General features: G+C 42.8%; 1 protein-coding gene across 3 annotated transcripts; it reads left to right on the plus strand.

Annotated features, from left to right (window-relative positions):
* The first annotated feature begins 811 nt into the window (after positions 1-811).
* Positions 812-16,955, plus strand: capzb (capping actin protein of muscle Z-line subunit beta). Of its 3 annotated transcripts, none has more exons than XM_080495567.1 (10): positions 812-1,053; positions 7,971-8,060; positions 10,063-10,184; positions 11,292-11,405; positions 11,494-11,635; positions 12,221-12,337; positions 12,453-12,518; positions 13,498-13,574; positions 13,883-13,977; positions 15,768-16,955. In XM_080495567.1, the coding sequence occupies exons 1-9, from the start codon at positions 1,051-1,053 to the stop codon at positions 13,974-13,976; spliced, it is 825 nt and encodes a 274-aa protein (XP_080351693.1). In that variant the 5' UTR covers positions 812-1,050; the 3' UTR covers position 13,977; positions 15,768-16,955. The 3 variants fall into 3 exon arrangements, with proteins under 3 accessions (XP_080351693.1, XP_080351694.1, XP_080351692.1); XM_080495566.1 differs by having other exon boundaries at positions 813-1,053; positions 13,883-13,984; XM_080495568.1 differs by lacking the exon at positions 13,883-13,977.
* The last annotated feature ends 1,534 nt before the right edge of the window (positions 16,956-18,489 follow it).

Genomic DNA, 18,489 nt, shown 5'->3' on the forward strand with positions numbered 1-18,489 from the left:
TAGCAGATTTTATTTCCAGGTTTCTGCACCACAAAGTTCAGCATAGAAGACATGAGAACAACAGAGGCAAAATAATAATGATCACGAGCAACTTACTTTAGCAATGGTTGTATTATCTTGCTACAGTAAGCTGCTCTCCAAACCAAACAATAACCCCAAGGTGTTTCCTTCGCACGAGCCACTGAGATTTCATTTCTTCAGAAGCAGACCACTTCAGTCAGTGTGAATGGGCGACGTCACACTTCTTTCATGACATAAAGCTCTAAAATCAACAGTGGTACTGAAACTTCTTTCTTTCTTCTCCCTCTCTTCTCCGAAGTGACTATAACTGGAATATAGCTTAAAAGTTCTGTCTCCTTTTCACAGCCATAATATTTCTATATTGTGCAATATCAATATTTCTTCACAATGGTAAAATCGAGTAATAATAATAAGTATCATCATCATCATCATCATCATCATCTTCTTCTCTGTGTTTTAATTCCTCCCTTGTGTGATTAGCTTTTCATTCTCTTTCCATGCTCTGCCATCCCCTGCAAACACAAAATTAATGAAGACCTATCATATTTTCTACTGTCTTGTCTTTTCGTCTTCAGACGAGGAAGAAGAAGAAGAAAAAGATTACAATAAAATTGTTGTTATTATGGTTCGTGGCTGGTTGTTAGAACCTCCATCAGCGCGTGCTGCCCTCTGTGACTGCGTGTTTCCTGCACCACTCCTCTCTTTCCATACTTGGCAATGCCTTTCTCGCTCCTTCGCTATTGGCTGCGACGCCGGGAGCCCGGAGTGACCCGGATGTGCTACCGGGGCCTGCTGTGACTGCAGCCGCCTTCCTGTAGCCCGGTTGAGGAAGTGGATTTCGCTGACAGGGCTGGGTTCAGAGAGGGAGAGGCGAACAAAACATCTTCCGCGGGGGGACTAAAAAAACACAACAACAACAGCGTCAAAACAAGAGGCGAGAGGAGCAGATTTAATAAATCGAAGCCCAGCTAAGGCGTACAGTCATCGGATAAACCGCGCTCCCCCGCCCCAGCTGAGACCGCCGCAGACATGGTAAGGGCCGCGGGAGAGCTGCTCCCGGAGAGGGGTTTTTTGGTGGGGCTGCAGCTAGCGGAGCTAGCAACTGCTAAGGCTAGGCTAACGCTGGCTGGAGCCTCCGGATGGAAACCCGAGCGCAGGGTCTAAAACCACCGCGGCATTTCTGACCTGCAGTTCGCCGAAGTTGTGCGCGTCTGGCGGACGAGAATGAATTCGCCCCAGCGCCCGACAGCGAGCCGCTGGTTCTTCCTGCCCAGTTAGCTCGCTGCTAGCCGCCAAGTCGACCTACCTTGCCCCGTCGGCACAAAGTTAGCACCAGGATGTTTTGGATTTGACACAAGTTTGTTAATAGTAATGGCGAGGAGTCCTAATATAACACACACGCACGCACGCTCACACGCATGGTAAAGCAGTGCAGCTCCTGGTTGGTGTGGAGCTAAAATAAGACTCCTCGCTCCTCCTTTTCCAACCATGACAAGCTGTCAAGCTTTGTGAGTTTCCCCTGCCAAGTCAGGCTGATCACCAATGTTTCAGCATTTAGCTTTCACTTTGCAGTTTTTTGTTGAACACCCTCACTGGCACTTCACGGACTGTAGAATGTCCACAAGTTACCCACTCCCTCAAATACAGTTGGAAATTAAAAATAGAAGCAGCATCAAGATCATTTATGTGTGAGGAAGCTAATGTGTCTTCAGATGCATATCGGTGTCTCACGAGGTTTTTCAGACCTCACTTTCACCCCCTCAAAGGGTCTGCACACTGTTCACCAGAACTAAATTGTATATTTGCATACAATATGCATCGTTCTGGTGGATCGTTGCTCTGATTTAGAGAAAACTTTGCAATGCTGAAGCAACAGGGTAAAAAAGTATTCACTTGGACATAGAGGGGATAAATTGTCCTTTTTTCAGATCTTAAAACTTGTAAAAATGAAGGATACGACTGATTTTCTCTTCAATTTTGTTCTGCGCCTTGGAACTTGGTCCAGTCCATATCATCAGTCATTATGTATGGCTTACTTGTGATTGTTACTACTATTTCGTCTTGTATTCACACTGTGACTGTATACACTGTGTGTATAAGTAGTTTTCATAAATGATGCAGTGGAACAAAAGTCCAGAGGCACTTGTAGTTCATCTCGCGTAAATGTGCATAGGCCTTATTGTAAACGGCACAAGCGAGGAGAGAGTTGATGTCAGATGTTATTTCTAATATCAGATCGAAGGGCAGCTACAGTGGAACGAGCTGTTTAAATGATGTAAGGCATTAGGAGTTGTGTCTTCATGATAATCAGAAAACTACAGTCGAACAGCAGATCCAGTATTACTTATTTGGCACCACTACAGTCTGTGCTGTCGTCCCTCTGGCAGAGACCCACGGGATGCACACAGCAGTCCAAACAGCACAGCATGTTTTTTTTACTTTAATATTGCACTGCTTTCTCCTATGAAAAGGAAGTGAGATCCTGAGGGAGCTCAGTCATCCACCGCGTTTGAGAGCACATGGACAGACCACACTCTCAAACCTCAAGGAACATTTACAGATTTTAAAGAACAAATGGATCAAGTCAAGTTTCTGCAACTGGGTCCAACACCTTCAGTTCCATAAAAGCTTCTCTCGATAAAATTGCACTTGTCAAAGCGCTCAGTCTGACTTCTGTCCCGGCCGGTTGTGCAGCAGCAGTGTCGTTCAGACTTTTAAGTAAAACGTCTGGTCAGTAGAGATGTGGCTGTCTGTAGACCTGCTTTTCAGGCTTAAGACATATTCCTGGTGCAAACAAAGTGTTTGCAAAGTGCTGCTGTGTTTTGTGTACATATTTGTTCTGTTTGCTAAAGCAGAGGCGGAGTCACAACAATGTTTACGGTCCTGATGTCCTGAGGGTGAATATCGCAGTAAGTAGTAGTAGAATGTATCGGAGACCTTGACGCTCCAAACTATCCGCTCCTAGATGAGGAGTGGTGTGAAGGATTGGCCATTATATGGTGAGCTCACGCCCATCTTTACATGACTTACTGATTTTGACAAGGAGAGGCCGTATTTATGATCTTTTATGGACGAGCATCTGTACAGTTTCCATACCAGATGCTAAATACAGGACATGATATCAGTGACTCGTCTGTGTGTTATTGCCATGTTTGGGATGTTTGTTTTTCACAGCGTTTTGGGGGAGGTGTTGATGTAGCTGGTTTGAAATCCTCTGTACCGCGTTGCCCCGGGAACCTTGTGCCGTTGCTGCAGAAGCAGTGGATGCACACAACCAACTTTCTTTGACTCGGCATCCGATCTCAAGAGCCGCTTCCTTTAAGATCACAAGTAACTTCAATCTCGCCTGGATCGGCTCAGACTAGCTATTTAAACACGCCTACATGGCGTCCGAAATGGGAAAGGCCAGCTGCTCTTCCTCCACTCTCCTCGCCGTCACCTCATTCATCCTGCTGGCTCGGCCTCGCCACTCTCCCCCCTGACCCCCGTGGGTTGTTGGTCCGGACTGGTGTTTACACGGGAGACAGGAGCGCTGGTAAACACTGCGTCAAAGAGCGCAAGGTGTCTGACAAAGCGCACTGATTCATCAGCTGTGGGAGATTTTTTAGACGTTGAGGAAATGGTTCCTGAAAGGGTTGCTTAGAAACTGGGGTTACGTCCGGGGGGGGGTCACCCTGAACAAAATGTTTACAAATGGAGGCTTTTATACATTATAACATGCCATGGTCCCAGGACCAGATGGATGGAGTGGTGGGCTTTTGTTATTATTACTTACTTAAAGCCGAGACAAATTCGTTGACATCTAACAGGTGGATTAAATATGGGATGCAAATAATATGACAAACGGGAGAGTCTCCACTGCTTTACTGTTCGACTCTTTTCCCATCGGAGTTTAATAATGGCTGCAGAAGTGCTTTCCATAATGCACATTTTGGTCTGCTTTCACACTAAAACACAATAAAGCTGTTGGGACAAATGTATAAAGATCGTTCAAAGTACTTGATGGCTACTGGAGACCCGGTGTTGGAGTTGGACGTGGATCCAGATCAGGTGTTTTTTTTTTTTTTGAGGCCACTGTTGAAATTGTTTGTCGTGCGGTCAGCCGTGTGTGAAGGTGTGCTGGAAAACTTGTTTTGTCCCTGTGAGTCCACACTTCTTTACATCTTCCCACACATTCCTACAGAGCTTCATGTTCTGGCTGGTCTACATATTTTAGGAAGAGGAGCTCCTGGAGCGAGGCTTTGCATCTCAGCACTATGTTTTTTTGGGTTTTTTTTTTTTTCTTCCACCCTTTAAGTGCTGAATATTATCTTTCAGATCTTGCCAGCCTAAAGAGACGGTTAAGACTTATACACACAGCAAACATCCTGTGAGTAGGTGCAGTAGCAGGAATTGCTGCTTCTGGTATGCAGTTGAGAAACGAATGCGGTTTGCAAACAAGATAAAGGTTTTACTGGAAGAATTGTAGTTTGTTTTGTTTTGTTGGCGAAGTCGTACCAACCATTTGATCGTCTGTCGATAAACAGCCAGGAGAAGAAATGATCAAGGTGTTACAGCCGTGCCTGTCGGCTCTCATATGATATATTTGTCACATACATGTATTTGACTGCTGGCGTTTGGTTTTTAATGTCACATTTCTAATCACAGCTCAGTTACAATGTTGGTTTTGATAGAAAGCCTCAAGATTTTTGTAAAATCTTTTTTTTTGTTTGTTTAATTTGTTTCATGAAATTTGTCTGTGGTTCCTACATTGAATGAGTGTTGCTGCAGTGCGACTTCCATCATCACACAGAATAACATTTGTCTGACTTGGCGCTGCAGGTGATTGATTGCAATGGATGTTGACTTTGGAGTTATTAATCAAAACTTTACGACGCAGCACAGGGCATCGTTAAAAACAAAGTGGCGATCAAATGTCTATTGAGGAGAAAGTATTAGCCTGCATTTCAGATCGGCTGAAAGCTGTTTGATAAACACCAGTTGGACATCCATTTTGACAACTTATTGTGAGAAGCAAAGGATCATTTAAAAAAGAAAGTCATATTGCTGTGTTAATCTTCTCTCCCCCGATGGGCTGATGCCTGCTCAGCTTCCTTGTGTGTGTGTGTGTGTGTGTGTGTGTGTGTGTGTGTGTGTGTGTGTGTGTGTGTGTGTGTGTGTGTGTGTGTGTGTGTGTGTGTGTGTGTGTGTGTGTGTGTGTGTGTGTGTGTGTGTGTGTGTGTGTGTGTGTGTGTGTGTGTGTGTGTGTGTGTGTGTGTGTGTGTGTGAGCACTGAGGTATAACTTAAAGTTTCACATATGTTATACTTGAGGGCACGCCCCAGTCAGTGATGTTACAGCAGCTGTTTTATATTTGGGCTCACAGGACAACCCTGCCAGCGAGGAGGATGAAGTTTCCACAGCAAGAGAGTTTTCAGCTCGGCAAGTGCCGCGTCTGCTGAGCTGAACCGGCAACCTTCAGCAGCTCGTCAAGCTAAAATGTCCCTTATTTACAGTGTGAAATGACGGCTTTACAAATTATAAGCGTGCTATAGATCAACGTCGATTCTAATATATTTTAATGTCACAAAAAAAGGACATATTCGTGTGTATTATGTGCATTTAATAAAGTGAAAAATCAATTAGTATAAGTATATATGGCAATCTAAAGGCGGAGCTGTAAGTTGTTATTGTTGTTTCTACCTTCACAACATGATTATGGCTTTAAGATTTTGTGGTTTAGTCAAAGAAAGCATAAATCTCAATTTGGCTCTGTCCCCAACCACCGATGGTTTAATATGGGCAACATTTACCTTTTCATACATTTTATACTGAGTTACAAGTAAAGACCAAGCTCACACTTCTCCGCCTGTAACAGCTGATAGTTTGAACCAAAAGTCTGAGGCTTTCTTGCTAAAGGACATTTTTGCTTCTCTCGCACCAAACACATTTTGTTTACCCGGAAAACGTAGTCGACCTTAAAAGTAAAGACATCGTAAGTTTACGACCCCCGTTTCCAATCACTGTTTTAAAAACGGTGCCAATATGTCTCTACGCTTTAGTTGACCTGATTCCCAGTCAATATTTTTCTTACATTTCATTTTTCTTGCACTGTTGAACACCACATTTAGCAAGAGTCGGTCCAAACAATGGAACTTTGCGTCGTTATCGCTGAAGGAACTGAACGTTAATTCCTCCCCGTTCATCTTTATTTATTTATTGGGTGTGAACATTTCTGGTGTGGACATTGTACTTTGCGTGGACGTGAGGGACGGTTGAGTTGACATAATAGATATGATCTCTTAAGTGTCACATTCGTCACCTCAATCTGAAATTAATTTTGTTGTTGTCCGACATATTGGCATGTCCTACATCCTACAAATTATTATTTTTTATTAATTTTTCTTTTATTTTTACTTCTACCTTAAATTGTGTTTTGTAGATTCACCTGTATATATCACTTGTAGTTCGCACCGTTTAATATATATGTTCTATTTCTATTGCTTAAGTTTATTATAGTATTTCTAGTTTACATTTTGTGGCATTCAGTGCAGGCGGCAGACTAAGAATTTCATTGTGCAGGGAAACCCGTTTCTTTACTGTGCATGTGACAATAAACACTTTGAATCTTGACGCTCTCTTGAATCTACATGATTCTAAATATGTAAACAGCCATTTATTTACATGTACATTTGTGAACGTGTCGCAGAGCAGCAACAGCGAGACTGAGGTGTTGCAGACTGTTGATCAGTACCTGTTGTGACATTAACCCACAAGTTTGAAGCTTTTGCACACAAACCGATATGCCCCTTATGATCTGCCTTGTCCGATCGCTCCTCTTCACTATTCCCTGCAAAATACTCACATGACAAATCATGAGTGCTGTTAAAAGTCTGCTGAGCTGAAAATGTTTCTGTCATAATCACACAGTGGCTTTGGGGGGTGTGATCATTTCCAACTGCTCTCGTACCTTTAATTCAGAATGTAGCAGGACTTGATCACTGTGTTGTTTTTAGATCAATTAAAGCCTTTTAAATTTTTTTTTATCTCACTTTATGACAGTGGAAATCTTCCATCAGTACAGTAAAATACATTTAAGTCTCTTTTAAATAAATACACCAATATAAATGTGGACATTGAACCGGGCTTTGCTTGCTGTTGTCATTTCTACCATTTAGATCTCTTGCGTTTTCATTGACGGGATAAACCACAGCCTTAAAGTTATTTCACGTAACACGAAATGCCGGAAGTTTGTGAAATTCAGATATAGCAATCACACAGAATATTCTCTATTATTTCCTCTTTTGTGCTTCAATTGACTGTTTGTTGCTTAATAGGCCCATGATTCTACAAAATAGTTGAGGACATCTTTTTCTTGAATTGTGGTCGAAGCAAGCAGAAATAAAGTTCCTCTATCGGTGTACAGATGTGTTGTGTCCCTGAAAATGGCGCATAAGGCATAGATTTTTGCACTTTTGCTTGCAGGCGCTGTGTATTTAGGCTCAAAGTATTCCATTAACTCTCTCTAAGTCTTTACCGCCGATAAAAGTCGAGTGACGTCAGATCGTGTGAGGTCATTATGATGCGCTGCGTCACCGTCTGATAAACACGTTCATACTGCAAGCAGCTGTGGCTCAGTGCAGGTTAATAACTAAAAACTTGTGTGGAGTGATTATATTGCCATTCTGTTTCCTCCTTTGTTTTCATTTTTTAAATGAGCATCGACACGCCACACTGGTTTTGCAGCAAGATTCCCTCCGACTCCCAGCAGAATCCCATGTTTGATCCCAGGTTTCATTATCGACGCCTCCTTTTGTACTTTCCGATTTGAGAAAGTTGGTTGTTTGTCTTGTTTTTTGAGATGAAACCGAAACCCTGGGAGACTGTAAATCAATCGCGATGCTCGCCACAGTTTTATTGGACGTGTTTGTTTGGTGGTCTGGTGGAATAAGTGTGGCTCGTGTGTTTCAGAATGACCAGCAGCTGGACTGTGCTCTGGACCTGATGAGGCGTCTGCCTCCTCAGCAGATCGAGAAGAACCTCAGTGACCTCATCGACCTGGTGAGTTACCCTACAATCCCTCACATCTCCTCACAGGTCAAATAAAAACCGAGTACCTCTTGTAGTCACTCGTCAGAGTCCCAAACTTCTCCCAAGTGTCTTCGTCAAAGTTGGACGGTTTACAGCCTCTTTTGTCCCCAGCCTCTTCCTCCTGGAGATTTTTTTTTTTTTTTTGCTTCGCTGGTTTGAAGTGTTGTTTAAAACTCATCTTGAAACCCATTTTTAGTCATTTAGTCATTTTTAGTACTATAAAACAACTAAGGCTGAACCAAAGTGCTTCACAAAGTTACCTCCAATATTTTAAAGCCTTTGAAGCCTGTGTAGTTTGTTTATTAATTAGACACCTGTCCAGTGACACACTGTCCTATCCTGTATATGAGATGCATTAAAAACTGAAGTCTTTCTGAATATATTTTGAGAAACTCCGTGATGCAGGGCCCAAATGGATAGATAAGCAGTCTTGTTGGGTTTTTATATGTATATATGTGTGTGTGCTGTATACACGTCTCTAAAGACTGACAAAAGTGCAATAAAGGCTGTTTCTGCATTAATGCTCTGCCAGTCACCTTTGATGCCCACCTACTGTGTGGAGGTCACAGAGTGTAGAGAAAGCTCAGCGAGCATTGTGATGACGAGACAAAGATCAGTGAGTTTTAAACCAGGGTGAGGGATAGATTACTGTTTCATGGAAGAACAAAGACATTGACATCATCTACTTCAGTGTCTTTTCCAAACTATTGAACGTTTTATTTCAATATTCAACATTGTTGGATGTTCATCTATTATCTCGGAATGCTAATTGTAACAATATTGAAAGAAATCCTTTTTTTTTGTATCTAATTTGTACATGGACACAGTCAAGCTGGTTTAGAGGAATCCGTCTATGTGAAATGGTTTTATAACTTTATACACAATTAAAGTGTTACACTTTAGGACTTCCTCCTCTGATTATAAACCAATAGTTTTGTTTTCTTCCCACACCTTTTCTGTTTTGTCATTTTGGGACCGGGTGTGTGTGTGTGTGTTTCACCAGAGCACTTCCAGACAGATTACGCCACTAAATGGGACACAAATCAAATCACACTCGTTCTTCTGTTTGCCCCGCACCTTGTTTTTGTTGCTATATCCGTTCTTGTTCAGTCAGACCCCCACCTGCTCACCTTCCTCTTCTCCCACCTTTCACCTCTCTCCCCCCCGGACATCTGTTCTTTCTTTTTCCTCTGACCACTGGGTTTATTAGTGATTATTATCATAGCCGTCAATCACCTCCACTAGTGGGCTTTTTTTTTCCCCTGGTCCCACCGCCGCAAAAAACTCTTTCTCGCAATTTAAGTCACCCCTTTCTTTCTTTCTTTTTTTTTTTTGGGAGTATTATATTCCTGCTTGTCCCGCATCTCCCTCTCTTATCTCAGTTCTCTACCCTGCCACACACTCGTCTTTGTGAGTTTTTATTCACCCTTGTTTTCCTTGTCTCAGTCAGTTTGGCGAGCCAGGTGTGCCGTGTTCAGGGATATGGGGGCTTTTCCACAACGACAGGCCTTCCTTTGTGTCGACGCCGTGATGCACAAGCACACGGCGGAGGGGCTCCATGTCAGTCTGTGAGAAATAATTTGTACCCCTCTTATCCTGCAGATATTATGTTTCCCCAATGAGATTTCATTCCAGCCTCTCCCAATAACCTCCGCTTTCTTGTTCGCCCTGGAATGCGAGAGGACAACAAGGAACTTGGAAACCCTCTCCTTACATCTAAAATGAGGCTATCGGAAGCCATTATCCTCATTTTTCTGCAGACTAGTCCCTTCGCCCTCAGTCCTGGGAGTAATTTTAAAGCTGGCATGTTGTCGCGGGAAGCCTGAAATGATCTAAACGTCTTGTTGTTGTGTGTCTCGTACGCAACTCCCGGGTCTCACGGTGCACATTTGATCAAAGGCTTGGCGAGCCGGCGTTGGGACAGAGGTACATCTGCGCTCATGAGCTGAGCTCCCTCTGCGTTTCTGTCCAGGTGCCCAGTCTGTGCGAGGACCTCCTCTCCTCTGTGGACCAGCCCCTGAAGATCGCCCGCGACAAGGTGGTGGGGAAAGACTATCTGCTCTGCGATTACAACCGAGACGGCGACTCCTACAGGTTCAGTTCACAACTGCATGTCACTCGTGGCGATTTTGAAGTGGAGCTGTGTCTTGGCAGAGGGAAAAGAAAAAACAAACCTCAGAGTGAATAAAACACTCCTTCATTGAGTTGAAGTCCTCAGAAATGTATATTTTGGAGGGGGGGGTGTTAAATATATAGGGAGAGCTATAAACACCACTGTATGGTATATATAATGTACTATAAAATCTGCTAAAACAGTGCAAGTCCTGCTAAAATCACACAGTTTGCTGCTCATAAATCCTTCTACATGGAAAAGATTTCACAGCGGGTGTTTGTAAAAGTTTGTACCAGCCTCTTGTCACTTCCTTTAAAAGACTTGGTCCTGCTGGCCTATAAATGTATATAAATATGAACGGTCTCATTTCAAAACGAAAATATGACCCCGTGCCTGTTTTTCAGTCAATTTGGAAGAAATGAGTTGGCCGGAAAATTGTTAATGCTGGCAAATAGAAGTAGAAATAAGAGCAGAATGAATTTATGTTAAAGCTACCTCAACAGTTTACACATTCTTTAAAGTAATCTAATATGACCAAACGAGGATCCTGCTGAATAGACATGACACTACGAGTGTCTTCAGGTGTAAAACCACCAAAATGAACAATGGATTTTATTTTAGTGAGACAGTGTACTTTTTTTTATTTATTTTTTTTAAGTCACAAATGTAGACTTTTGAAGGAATTTGTTCTATGGGCTGTGTGAGTACTTCAATGATCATGTGATCTTTAAGATTTTGAGTTTAATAAAAAAAAAAATGTAATCAGGTAAAAACACTTGTTTCAGGCCAGAGCTTCTTCACTGAAGACTTTTCTGTATCATTGACCATTGATGCCTGTGTAAAGGGAACAATCTTCATGAAAAGTTTTGTGGTGTTTATCTGAATGAGATAGATGTTTCTCTTGATCATTTCTGTTTACAGAGAAACGAAATTTTTCAGGCTGCACAACACCGACACACAAACCGTGTCGGACGGACAAACATATTACCGTTTACCTTCAGAATAAGTTTATTTATGCCACACTGTACTTGTTTCTCCGTGTTTGCCTCGGCTTCATGTGGTCCTCTCGTCTTCTTTCGGGCCATCAGATCTCCGTGGAGTAATAAGTATGAGCCTCCCATTGAAGACGGTGCAATGCCCTCGGCTCGCCTGAGGAAACTCGAGGTTGAAGCCAATAACGCTTTCGACCAGTACAGAGACCTGTGAGTACGAGCACCGCGCCTCAGAGAGGAGTCACTCCCAATAGCCGCTCAAGTGTCGCCCTCCCGTGACCTCTGCTGTCGTGTTCAGGTACTTCGAGGGTGGTGTGTCCTCCGTGTACCTGTGGGACTTGGATCACGGCTTTGCCGGAGTTATTCTCATTAAGAAGGCTGGGGATGGATCCAAGAAGATTAAGGGTTGCTGGGACTCCATCCACGTGGTGGAGGTGCAGGTAGGAAGCGGCTGAATCAAACTCGTTTCACACCTGAACGCACATCTGGAAAGCTCCGGGTTTTGTCTTTCCGTTTGTTTCAAGGACAGCACGGAACCTTTTCTCTGGCTAATGTATTTTCAAATTTTAAGCAATTTATAAAATACATCATGGAAAACTTTTGAGCTTCAGGATGTTAGATGTTTGTAAATGAAGCAGTCTGATCTTTAATGTCTTCAGGGCCTGCTTTTAATCCTGAAGGTCAGAGTTACTGCAATTTAACTGTGTGGTACACTAATCTATATATTTGTAGTTGGTACAGTCATTCAGTCATTGTGAAACGTTTCACAGTGCTGCTATTAAATATCAGTTCTTGCCATACAAGTCAAAGATAAACATAAAAAACTAAGCAGATGCATTTGTTGTCCGATGTATTTTGATGTATTATAAATGTCTGTTGTAAATTAATCTATTGTTTCAGGAAATCAGACCTTTTCGATGGGAGTTTGAAATCGTATGAAATGTGATCCACTAAAGAATTAATTTCTCCTTCGACCTGCCATGAATGCTGTCTAAATAAATCCATAAATAACTGTGTGCCTGCAGGAGAAGTCCAGCGGTCGTACTGCTCACTACAAACTCACCTCCACCGTCATGCTGTGGCTCCAGACAACCAAGACCGGCTCTGGCACCATGAACCTCGGTGGCAGCCTCACAAGACAGGTGGGATGTCGCCCTGAAGAGAGAAAAAAACCCAACAAAACCCCCCCACTGCTGCCGACTTCTCCAGCTGTGCTGTCAAGCACTCGCACAGCTAATTTCTTATCTCTTGGCACAGATGGAAAAAGACGAGACGGTCGGAGAGTCTTCGCCTCACATCGCCAACATCGGCCGCCTTGTTGAAGTCAGTAGTTTCCACTGACGTCCTGCTTGTGTGATGAAGCCACTAAAACTACCGCGGTTAATTATTTGTCTTGAAAAGATGAGTCCCTCGCTTCAAAGGTATTCACGAGCCTCTTCATACGTCAAGTAATCTTCCAGACGGCCGTGGGGCTGTGCTCTGTGGGAATACCTTCATCACGGCTGTTTAATTCCACCCAAGAACAAGAGCTAATGAAAATTACTTTACTTAGTTTGAAATAATATTTGGTCTTGAAGGTTTTCCCTCCACATAGCGTGGATTAAAAAAAAAAAAAAGACTTTGTCTTGACTCATCCTTACTCGTCTTTACAATTAGAATTATTTGACAACTGAACCAACTATTTGTAAATGTATCTATGCAATCGCAGAAATGTGGTGATGAACAAACAAAACCTGGCACACTGGGTTTTTGTGAGTTTCTAGAGGAAAAGTTCCTTATAAAAACATTAGTGTATCTCTTCAGACTAATGTGTGGAAAAGCCTGTGAACTTCAACTGCTGGGCCTTTATTTTATATCTCCATCTGTCTTGTAGTACGGCGGCGAGTTTTCACTGCTGCTTCCTGTTAAATGTTGCTGGATTTTTGTTTTTTTCTACCTTTTAAGGGCCCAAATTAAACCTTACTGCCCGGCTGTTTTGGGGTCACTGGCCACAGATTCCACAACTTTTTTCAACAGAGTCTTCTCTTTGTTGATTTTAGATTTTTTTTTTTTTTTTTGTTAAATGGCAAAATCCCAAGTAAAACCTCCAGGCGCCGTGGTAACAAAAGCTTGTTCACGCCTGTCTTCAACCTGACGTCAGATGTAGTTTCCCTCTCTGTGACCCTTCAAGCTGCGGCGGCGTCAGAAAAGAACATCTCTTCACCACGACGAGCCGCCGCAGCTTCACGTTCAGCACCTTTATGCAGTCGCAACGGGACGGCCGGGTTATTTGACTGAAAGATTGTCATTCTTCATGTTTTAGGATATGGAGAACAAGATCCGCTCCACACTGAATGAAATCTACTTTGGGAAGACCAAGGACATCGTTAACGGCCTAAGGTACGGCGCCTGTTGAGGTCTCACTGTGGCCTTCTCCCACAGGGCGTTCAGTCTGCAGGGTTTTTCTTCTATTTTTATCAATCTGTCCACTTCTGATCAACACATCTTTTTCTTTTTTTTTTTATCACTTCATGCCCTTTATCTGATATTTCATTCCCTCCTCCTCCTCCTCTCTTCTATTCCTCTCTGTCACACTCCATTATTGAACTTCATATCGTGTGCACCGCCGTTCCTGTCGGTGTCTCTCCCCGTATTTAATCTCTCTCCCGTCACCTCTCTCCTCCCACTGCTCCTCCCCTGTGCTTCAGATCTATTGAGTCTTTGCCCGATAACCAAAAGTACCGGCAGCTCCAGAAGGAGCTGTCGCAGGTCCTCACCCAGCGTCAGATCTTCATTGACTAGGGTCAGAGGTACAGCGAGGCATGGACGTGTGTATGTGTGTGAGCATACTGTGCTCGTTTTAACCCCAGCGTCAAGAGATCGGGACGTGGGAACAGTTTTCCAGAGTAACTTGCACGGTGAACGTCAGGTCACATAACACAATCGTAAAATAAAAATTTAAAAAAGACTGCACTCTGAATAACCAAATTACAGCCACACGGTGAATGAGTGTGTGAACATATGTGCATGTTTCCTGAGGACGCAGCGCAGCTGTGTGAGCATGTTGTGAGGGTTTTGTTTACCTCTCCAGTCCATCTCTGAGGAAGTTGCAAACGAACTATGTGTAAAAGTATTTAAATGAGTCACCCTCGTGTTTGTTTGTTTTGAGTTTGCTGCCCTAATATGGCTTTCGAAGACGAGGTGTTTATTCTGCTCGGAACACGTTGTTTCAAGTGGAGGGAAAACACTTTCGAAGCAAGAATGGAAGCTTTCACCATTAAAAGATCACATTTTGTGATTTCGGCTGAATAAAACTCTTTAAGTTGTTAAATCATAGGGAGTAAGACGTGATCTGTGACACTAAGCCTGCTGGGTATTTTACCACAGGCTGGTAGTGTCATCAAGACGTGACTGAGGCAAAAAAAAAAACAATCAAACACTAGATTGTATGTAGTTATGTACCTCGGTACAGTTAGCAGGGTTTAACAGTTCAAACATTAACGGCATGTTCAATTATGTCGATTAACAAAACTCACTGCAAACAGTCGTGGTGCTCTCTCATGTCTCTGCCGGGATCTTTTCCAATGTTCACATCATAAATCCGCAGACAGATCCGGCGGCAAAAAGTCTCCGCGCCATCACCACCGTCGTCTTGGTTGCCACGGAGACAAATCCTGTTTGCTTCAATATTATTACATCACTTTAATCCTGCCTGCTCTCCTCTGGATCCCTGTGAGCTTTCGCGTCGATTTTTCAGATTTTGACCGATGGCTTTTAAAACTCGCCGTCTTCTGAGACGACACGAAATGAGCCGGCTTCAGTCGGTCAAGATCTGTGGATTATTTCGAACTTCAGACATGGTTGTTTTGCCTTCCTGCCCTCTGTGAACCCACTTTTATTTTTGAAAATGTTCTGGTTGTTTTGGGTTTTTTTTTTTTTAAATCTCTTCTTTATTCTTCCATCTCTTTCAAGTTGCAGTGAAATCTCCCAACTTTTTGAAGCGCAGTCATTTGTGGCCCAGCTCCTTTTGCTTCTTGTTGCGTAGTTTGTGATGGAAGAATCTTGTGAATTCTAATGTCGGGAAAATAGCGCACGTCATGGCAGCCCAGCTTGTCTAAAAAGTAATTGATGTTTTATTCATCCCTGTGGGGAAATTCACACCAATAAGACAAGTCCGCCAGGACTCGGTGAAGATTATTTGCACTGATAATTAGACTTCCTGTGACGCTGCTCAAAAACACTCGATACATAAAATAGATGACATCGTACCGGCTATTTCTGTTATTTTTTGTTGAATTCATGCACGCAGAGTTGAGGCTCCCACTGAGGTCCGGGCAGATGCAATGCTGTGAAATTAAAATAAAAGCTCGAGGGACAATTCAGCTGCACGATGACATGAAAACTAACGACGACTCGATTGCAGTGTGCAGATGGAAACAAGAGGAGGATGCACTTTTTAACACTGTTCTCTCCAGGGAGAGCTGGCGTGTGATGCCTGTGTGACTAAAACAGCCCAGTCCGTTCATTTGGAAGTGTTTTCCAGCGTGACTTTGTACACTGACTCTCTCTCTCTCTCTCCGTCTCTCCTTGCAGGAGTGTTCAGACTCTGGCCGACAAGTCAAAGCAGGAGGCTCTGAAGCTCGACCTGGTGGAGGCACTCAAGAAGAAACACAACTGCTAGAGATGCTACCGTTGTTTTTCTCCCTGTCTCTCTCTCTTTCTCTCTCTCTCTCCCTCTCTCTCTTTTTCTGTCTCTCTCTCTCTCTCTCTCATTCTGCCTCATCTCTTCCATCTCTGTTTCTTTATGTCTCTTCCTCCATGCCTGTTTCAGTGCTGCACTTGTTTATTTGTGGAATAACAAAAAAAAAAGGAGAAAATGCTTAGCTTTTTTATTTGTTTTTGTTTTTGTTTATTTTCCCGTCTAGTTTTGTTTTCATGCATCCCATCTGCCATGAAGCCACTCTCTCACTCACTCATTGGCTCTCTCGCTCCTCCTCTGTCTCTCTTCTTCCCTCTCCTCGTCTCTCCCATGTTATGAATATAATGATAGTATTACCACGGTTAATGATAATCTTCCAGCGTGAGGGTCATTGTAGTAATAATCCCCGATGTCCTCACAGCCGATGTGACTCTGGCCCTGCTCTTCCTCCGCGCTGAGGAAAACTGACACAGACTGTGCTGTAGGTGGTGTAGGCTCGTCAGTGGCGCCATTATGACTTCATCCAAATTGACTTCGTGCACCTATTTTTGTCTACGGCACCCCCCACCCCCTGATATATTTGTATAGAGATATAACTGTCCACGTATTTACCGCCATTCTCGTGGGCGACGTAACGGGTGTGAACGCGAGGGCGCCCGATCTGAGTTCCCGCACTTCCTGTCTCACGTTGCACGTCTGCCCGAGGCTGCAGGAGGTGGACATGCGGACCTCAAACACAAGGTTGGACTGTTATTATCACCGGTTACACCCTCGTCATTAACACCCCACCACCACCACCACCACCACACTTTGTATATCATGACAGTTGCTTCCCCTCTGTCCAGCTTATTCAGTCTTCTCTCTCCTCACTCCTACTACGTCTTTGTTGGGGGTCACGGTTTGTCTTTGTGTCTCGGTTGGAAACCTTTGTTTCCATTTTTTTTTTTTAAGGTTTTTTTTTTTTTTTTTTTTTTTTGGAGGGGAATCTTTTGTTGTATTTTTTTTGTTTGTTTTTATTTTGTAAAGCTTATGATTCATATTGTATTAGAGCCTCCAGCAACAATAAAAACAGTAAAAAGCTACACTCGTCATTTTGGGTTTTTCTTAATGTCGGTGCGCCGCAATGTCCAGCTCCTGGATGACGACACAATCTGTACATAAGAGTTTGAGTGCGCTGCCGTACTGTTCAACAATCGGCACTGTGGTGTCCTTTTAACATTTTTCATTTCTACACTTGGAAATGAATCTGTTTACATCAATGTTACTGTCCAGGAGGTTTATTTTTGTTGGATTTGATATTGTTTAAAACTTCGGCCTTTCTTTGACAGTTTCATTTCTTGGTCATCGATAAGGTGCTTGTCTACAACAGTCTTCTGAAATAGTTGAAGCTGTTTTCGTACATGATGAGATGTGATAAGTATTGAGCACCTTTATGAATTGTCTGTGCGTTTCATGATTTCGTAACGAGCCACATGTTGGAGTCGTCGGCATGTTTGCCTCGTGACAATGTGAGTTTGAATCCAGGTTGGGTTTTTCTCTGTGGAGTTTGCATGTTCCTCGTATGTGCATGAGTTTGTTTTTTTTTCAGGCGCCCCAGTTTCCTCCCACATTTCAGAAACATGCATGTGAGGTTAATCGATCACCCTGAATTGCCCTGAGGTGTGAATGCGACTGTCTGAGGTGCTTCCTGCCTTTCCTTCTATATTATTGCAGTTCTCTGAACTAGATAAAGTGGAACGAAAGATAAATGGATGCATGGATTTAGGTAGTTGATGCATTTTTTTTCTCATCAAAAAGTTGCATGAATTAAGGCCATTCAAATTGTTTTTTTTCCTCCAAACCGTTCCAACAAGTATCATCTCTTAACTGTGTTTTCAAATACAGTCTGAACTTCAATAGAACGTTTTCTCTTTGATATTGTTGTGTACTTTTTGGATAAAACTAAATAAATAAATCATGGAACGATATCTCGATAGACTTTTGAAGTTTATAATCACACCCACAATTTAAGTTGTTAGTTTAACGGGAAAGATTCAAATGTAAACAAATGGGTGGCAAAGAAGCGTTCCAGCTTCGTGTGGGGAGAAACTGCAGTTTGTCCACTAGATGTCACTCGCACACTATCAGCTGAGCTCCGAGTTACTATTTCACCTGCTTCCACCGTTTTAGACTTGAGACGGTCTAAAACGTCAAGTGCTTATTTAAAAACACCTCCATGTTCAGAGAACAATGAGGATTGATCTGTGGAGTATCGAGAATGCGAGTAATAAGTTACCATTTCTGCTTCGGTTACAGTTTATTTCTTCTGCTATGAAACTGATTCATTTATAAAGTAGTAAACCTGACGGGAGGAAAAGCTTTTAACAAATATGCGTTATTGGATCTGAGCACAATGTACATATGAAATACCTTTTATTCCAGCCCAGTTAGGTTTTTAACTTTTACTAAAAGTGGCACAACCACTGAAACCTCACACGCTTTCCAGTTAATGAGTAAACTATTTGGTAATGTGTAATGAAGGAATGTATAATATCCATGCTCTGTGGACAGAAAACAATAATTGACGAGAATACAGCAGGTTGAAACATAAATACTCACATTACTTTTAGGAAGAAT

Source organism: Blennius ocellaris (genome assembly GCF_963422515.1).
Source record: "Blennius ocellaris genome assembly, chromosome: 4".
NCBI classification, from domain to species: domain Eukaryota; kingdom Metazoa; phylum Chordata; class Actinopteri; order Blenniiformes; family Blenniidae; genus Blennius; species Blennius ocellaris.

What these genes read in the sequence shown, in the direction of transcription:
- capzb (XM_080495567.1), top strand. An exon ending in TCAGTGACCTCATCGACCTG is followed by an intron (nt 8,061 to 10,062) that starts GTGAGTTACCCT and finishes GTTTCTGTCCAG; the next exon opens with GTGCCCAGTCTGTGCGAGGA. An exon ending in CGAGACGGCGACTCCTACAG is followed by an intron (nt 10,185 to 11,291) that starts GTTCAGTTCACA and finishes TCGGGCCATCAG; the next exon opens with ATCTCCGTGGAGTAATAAGT.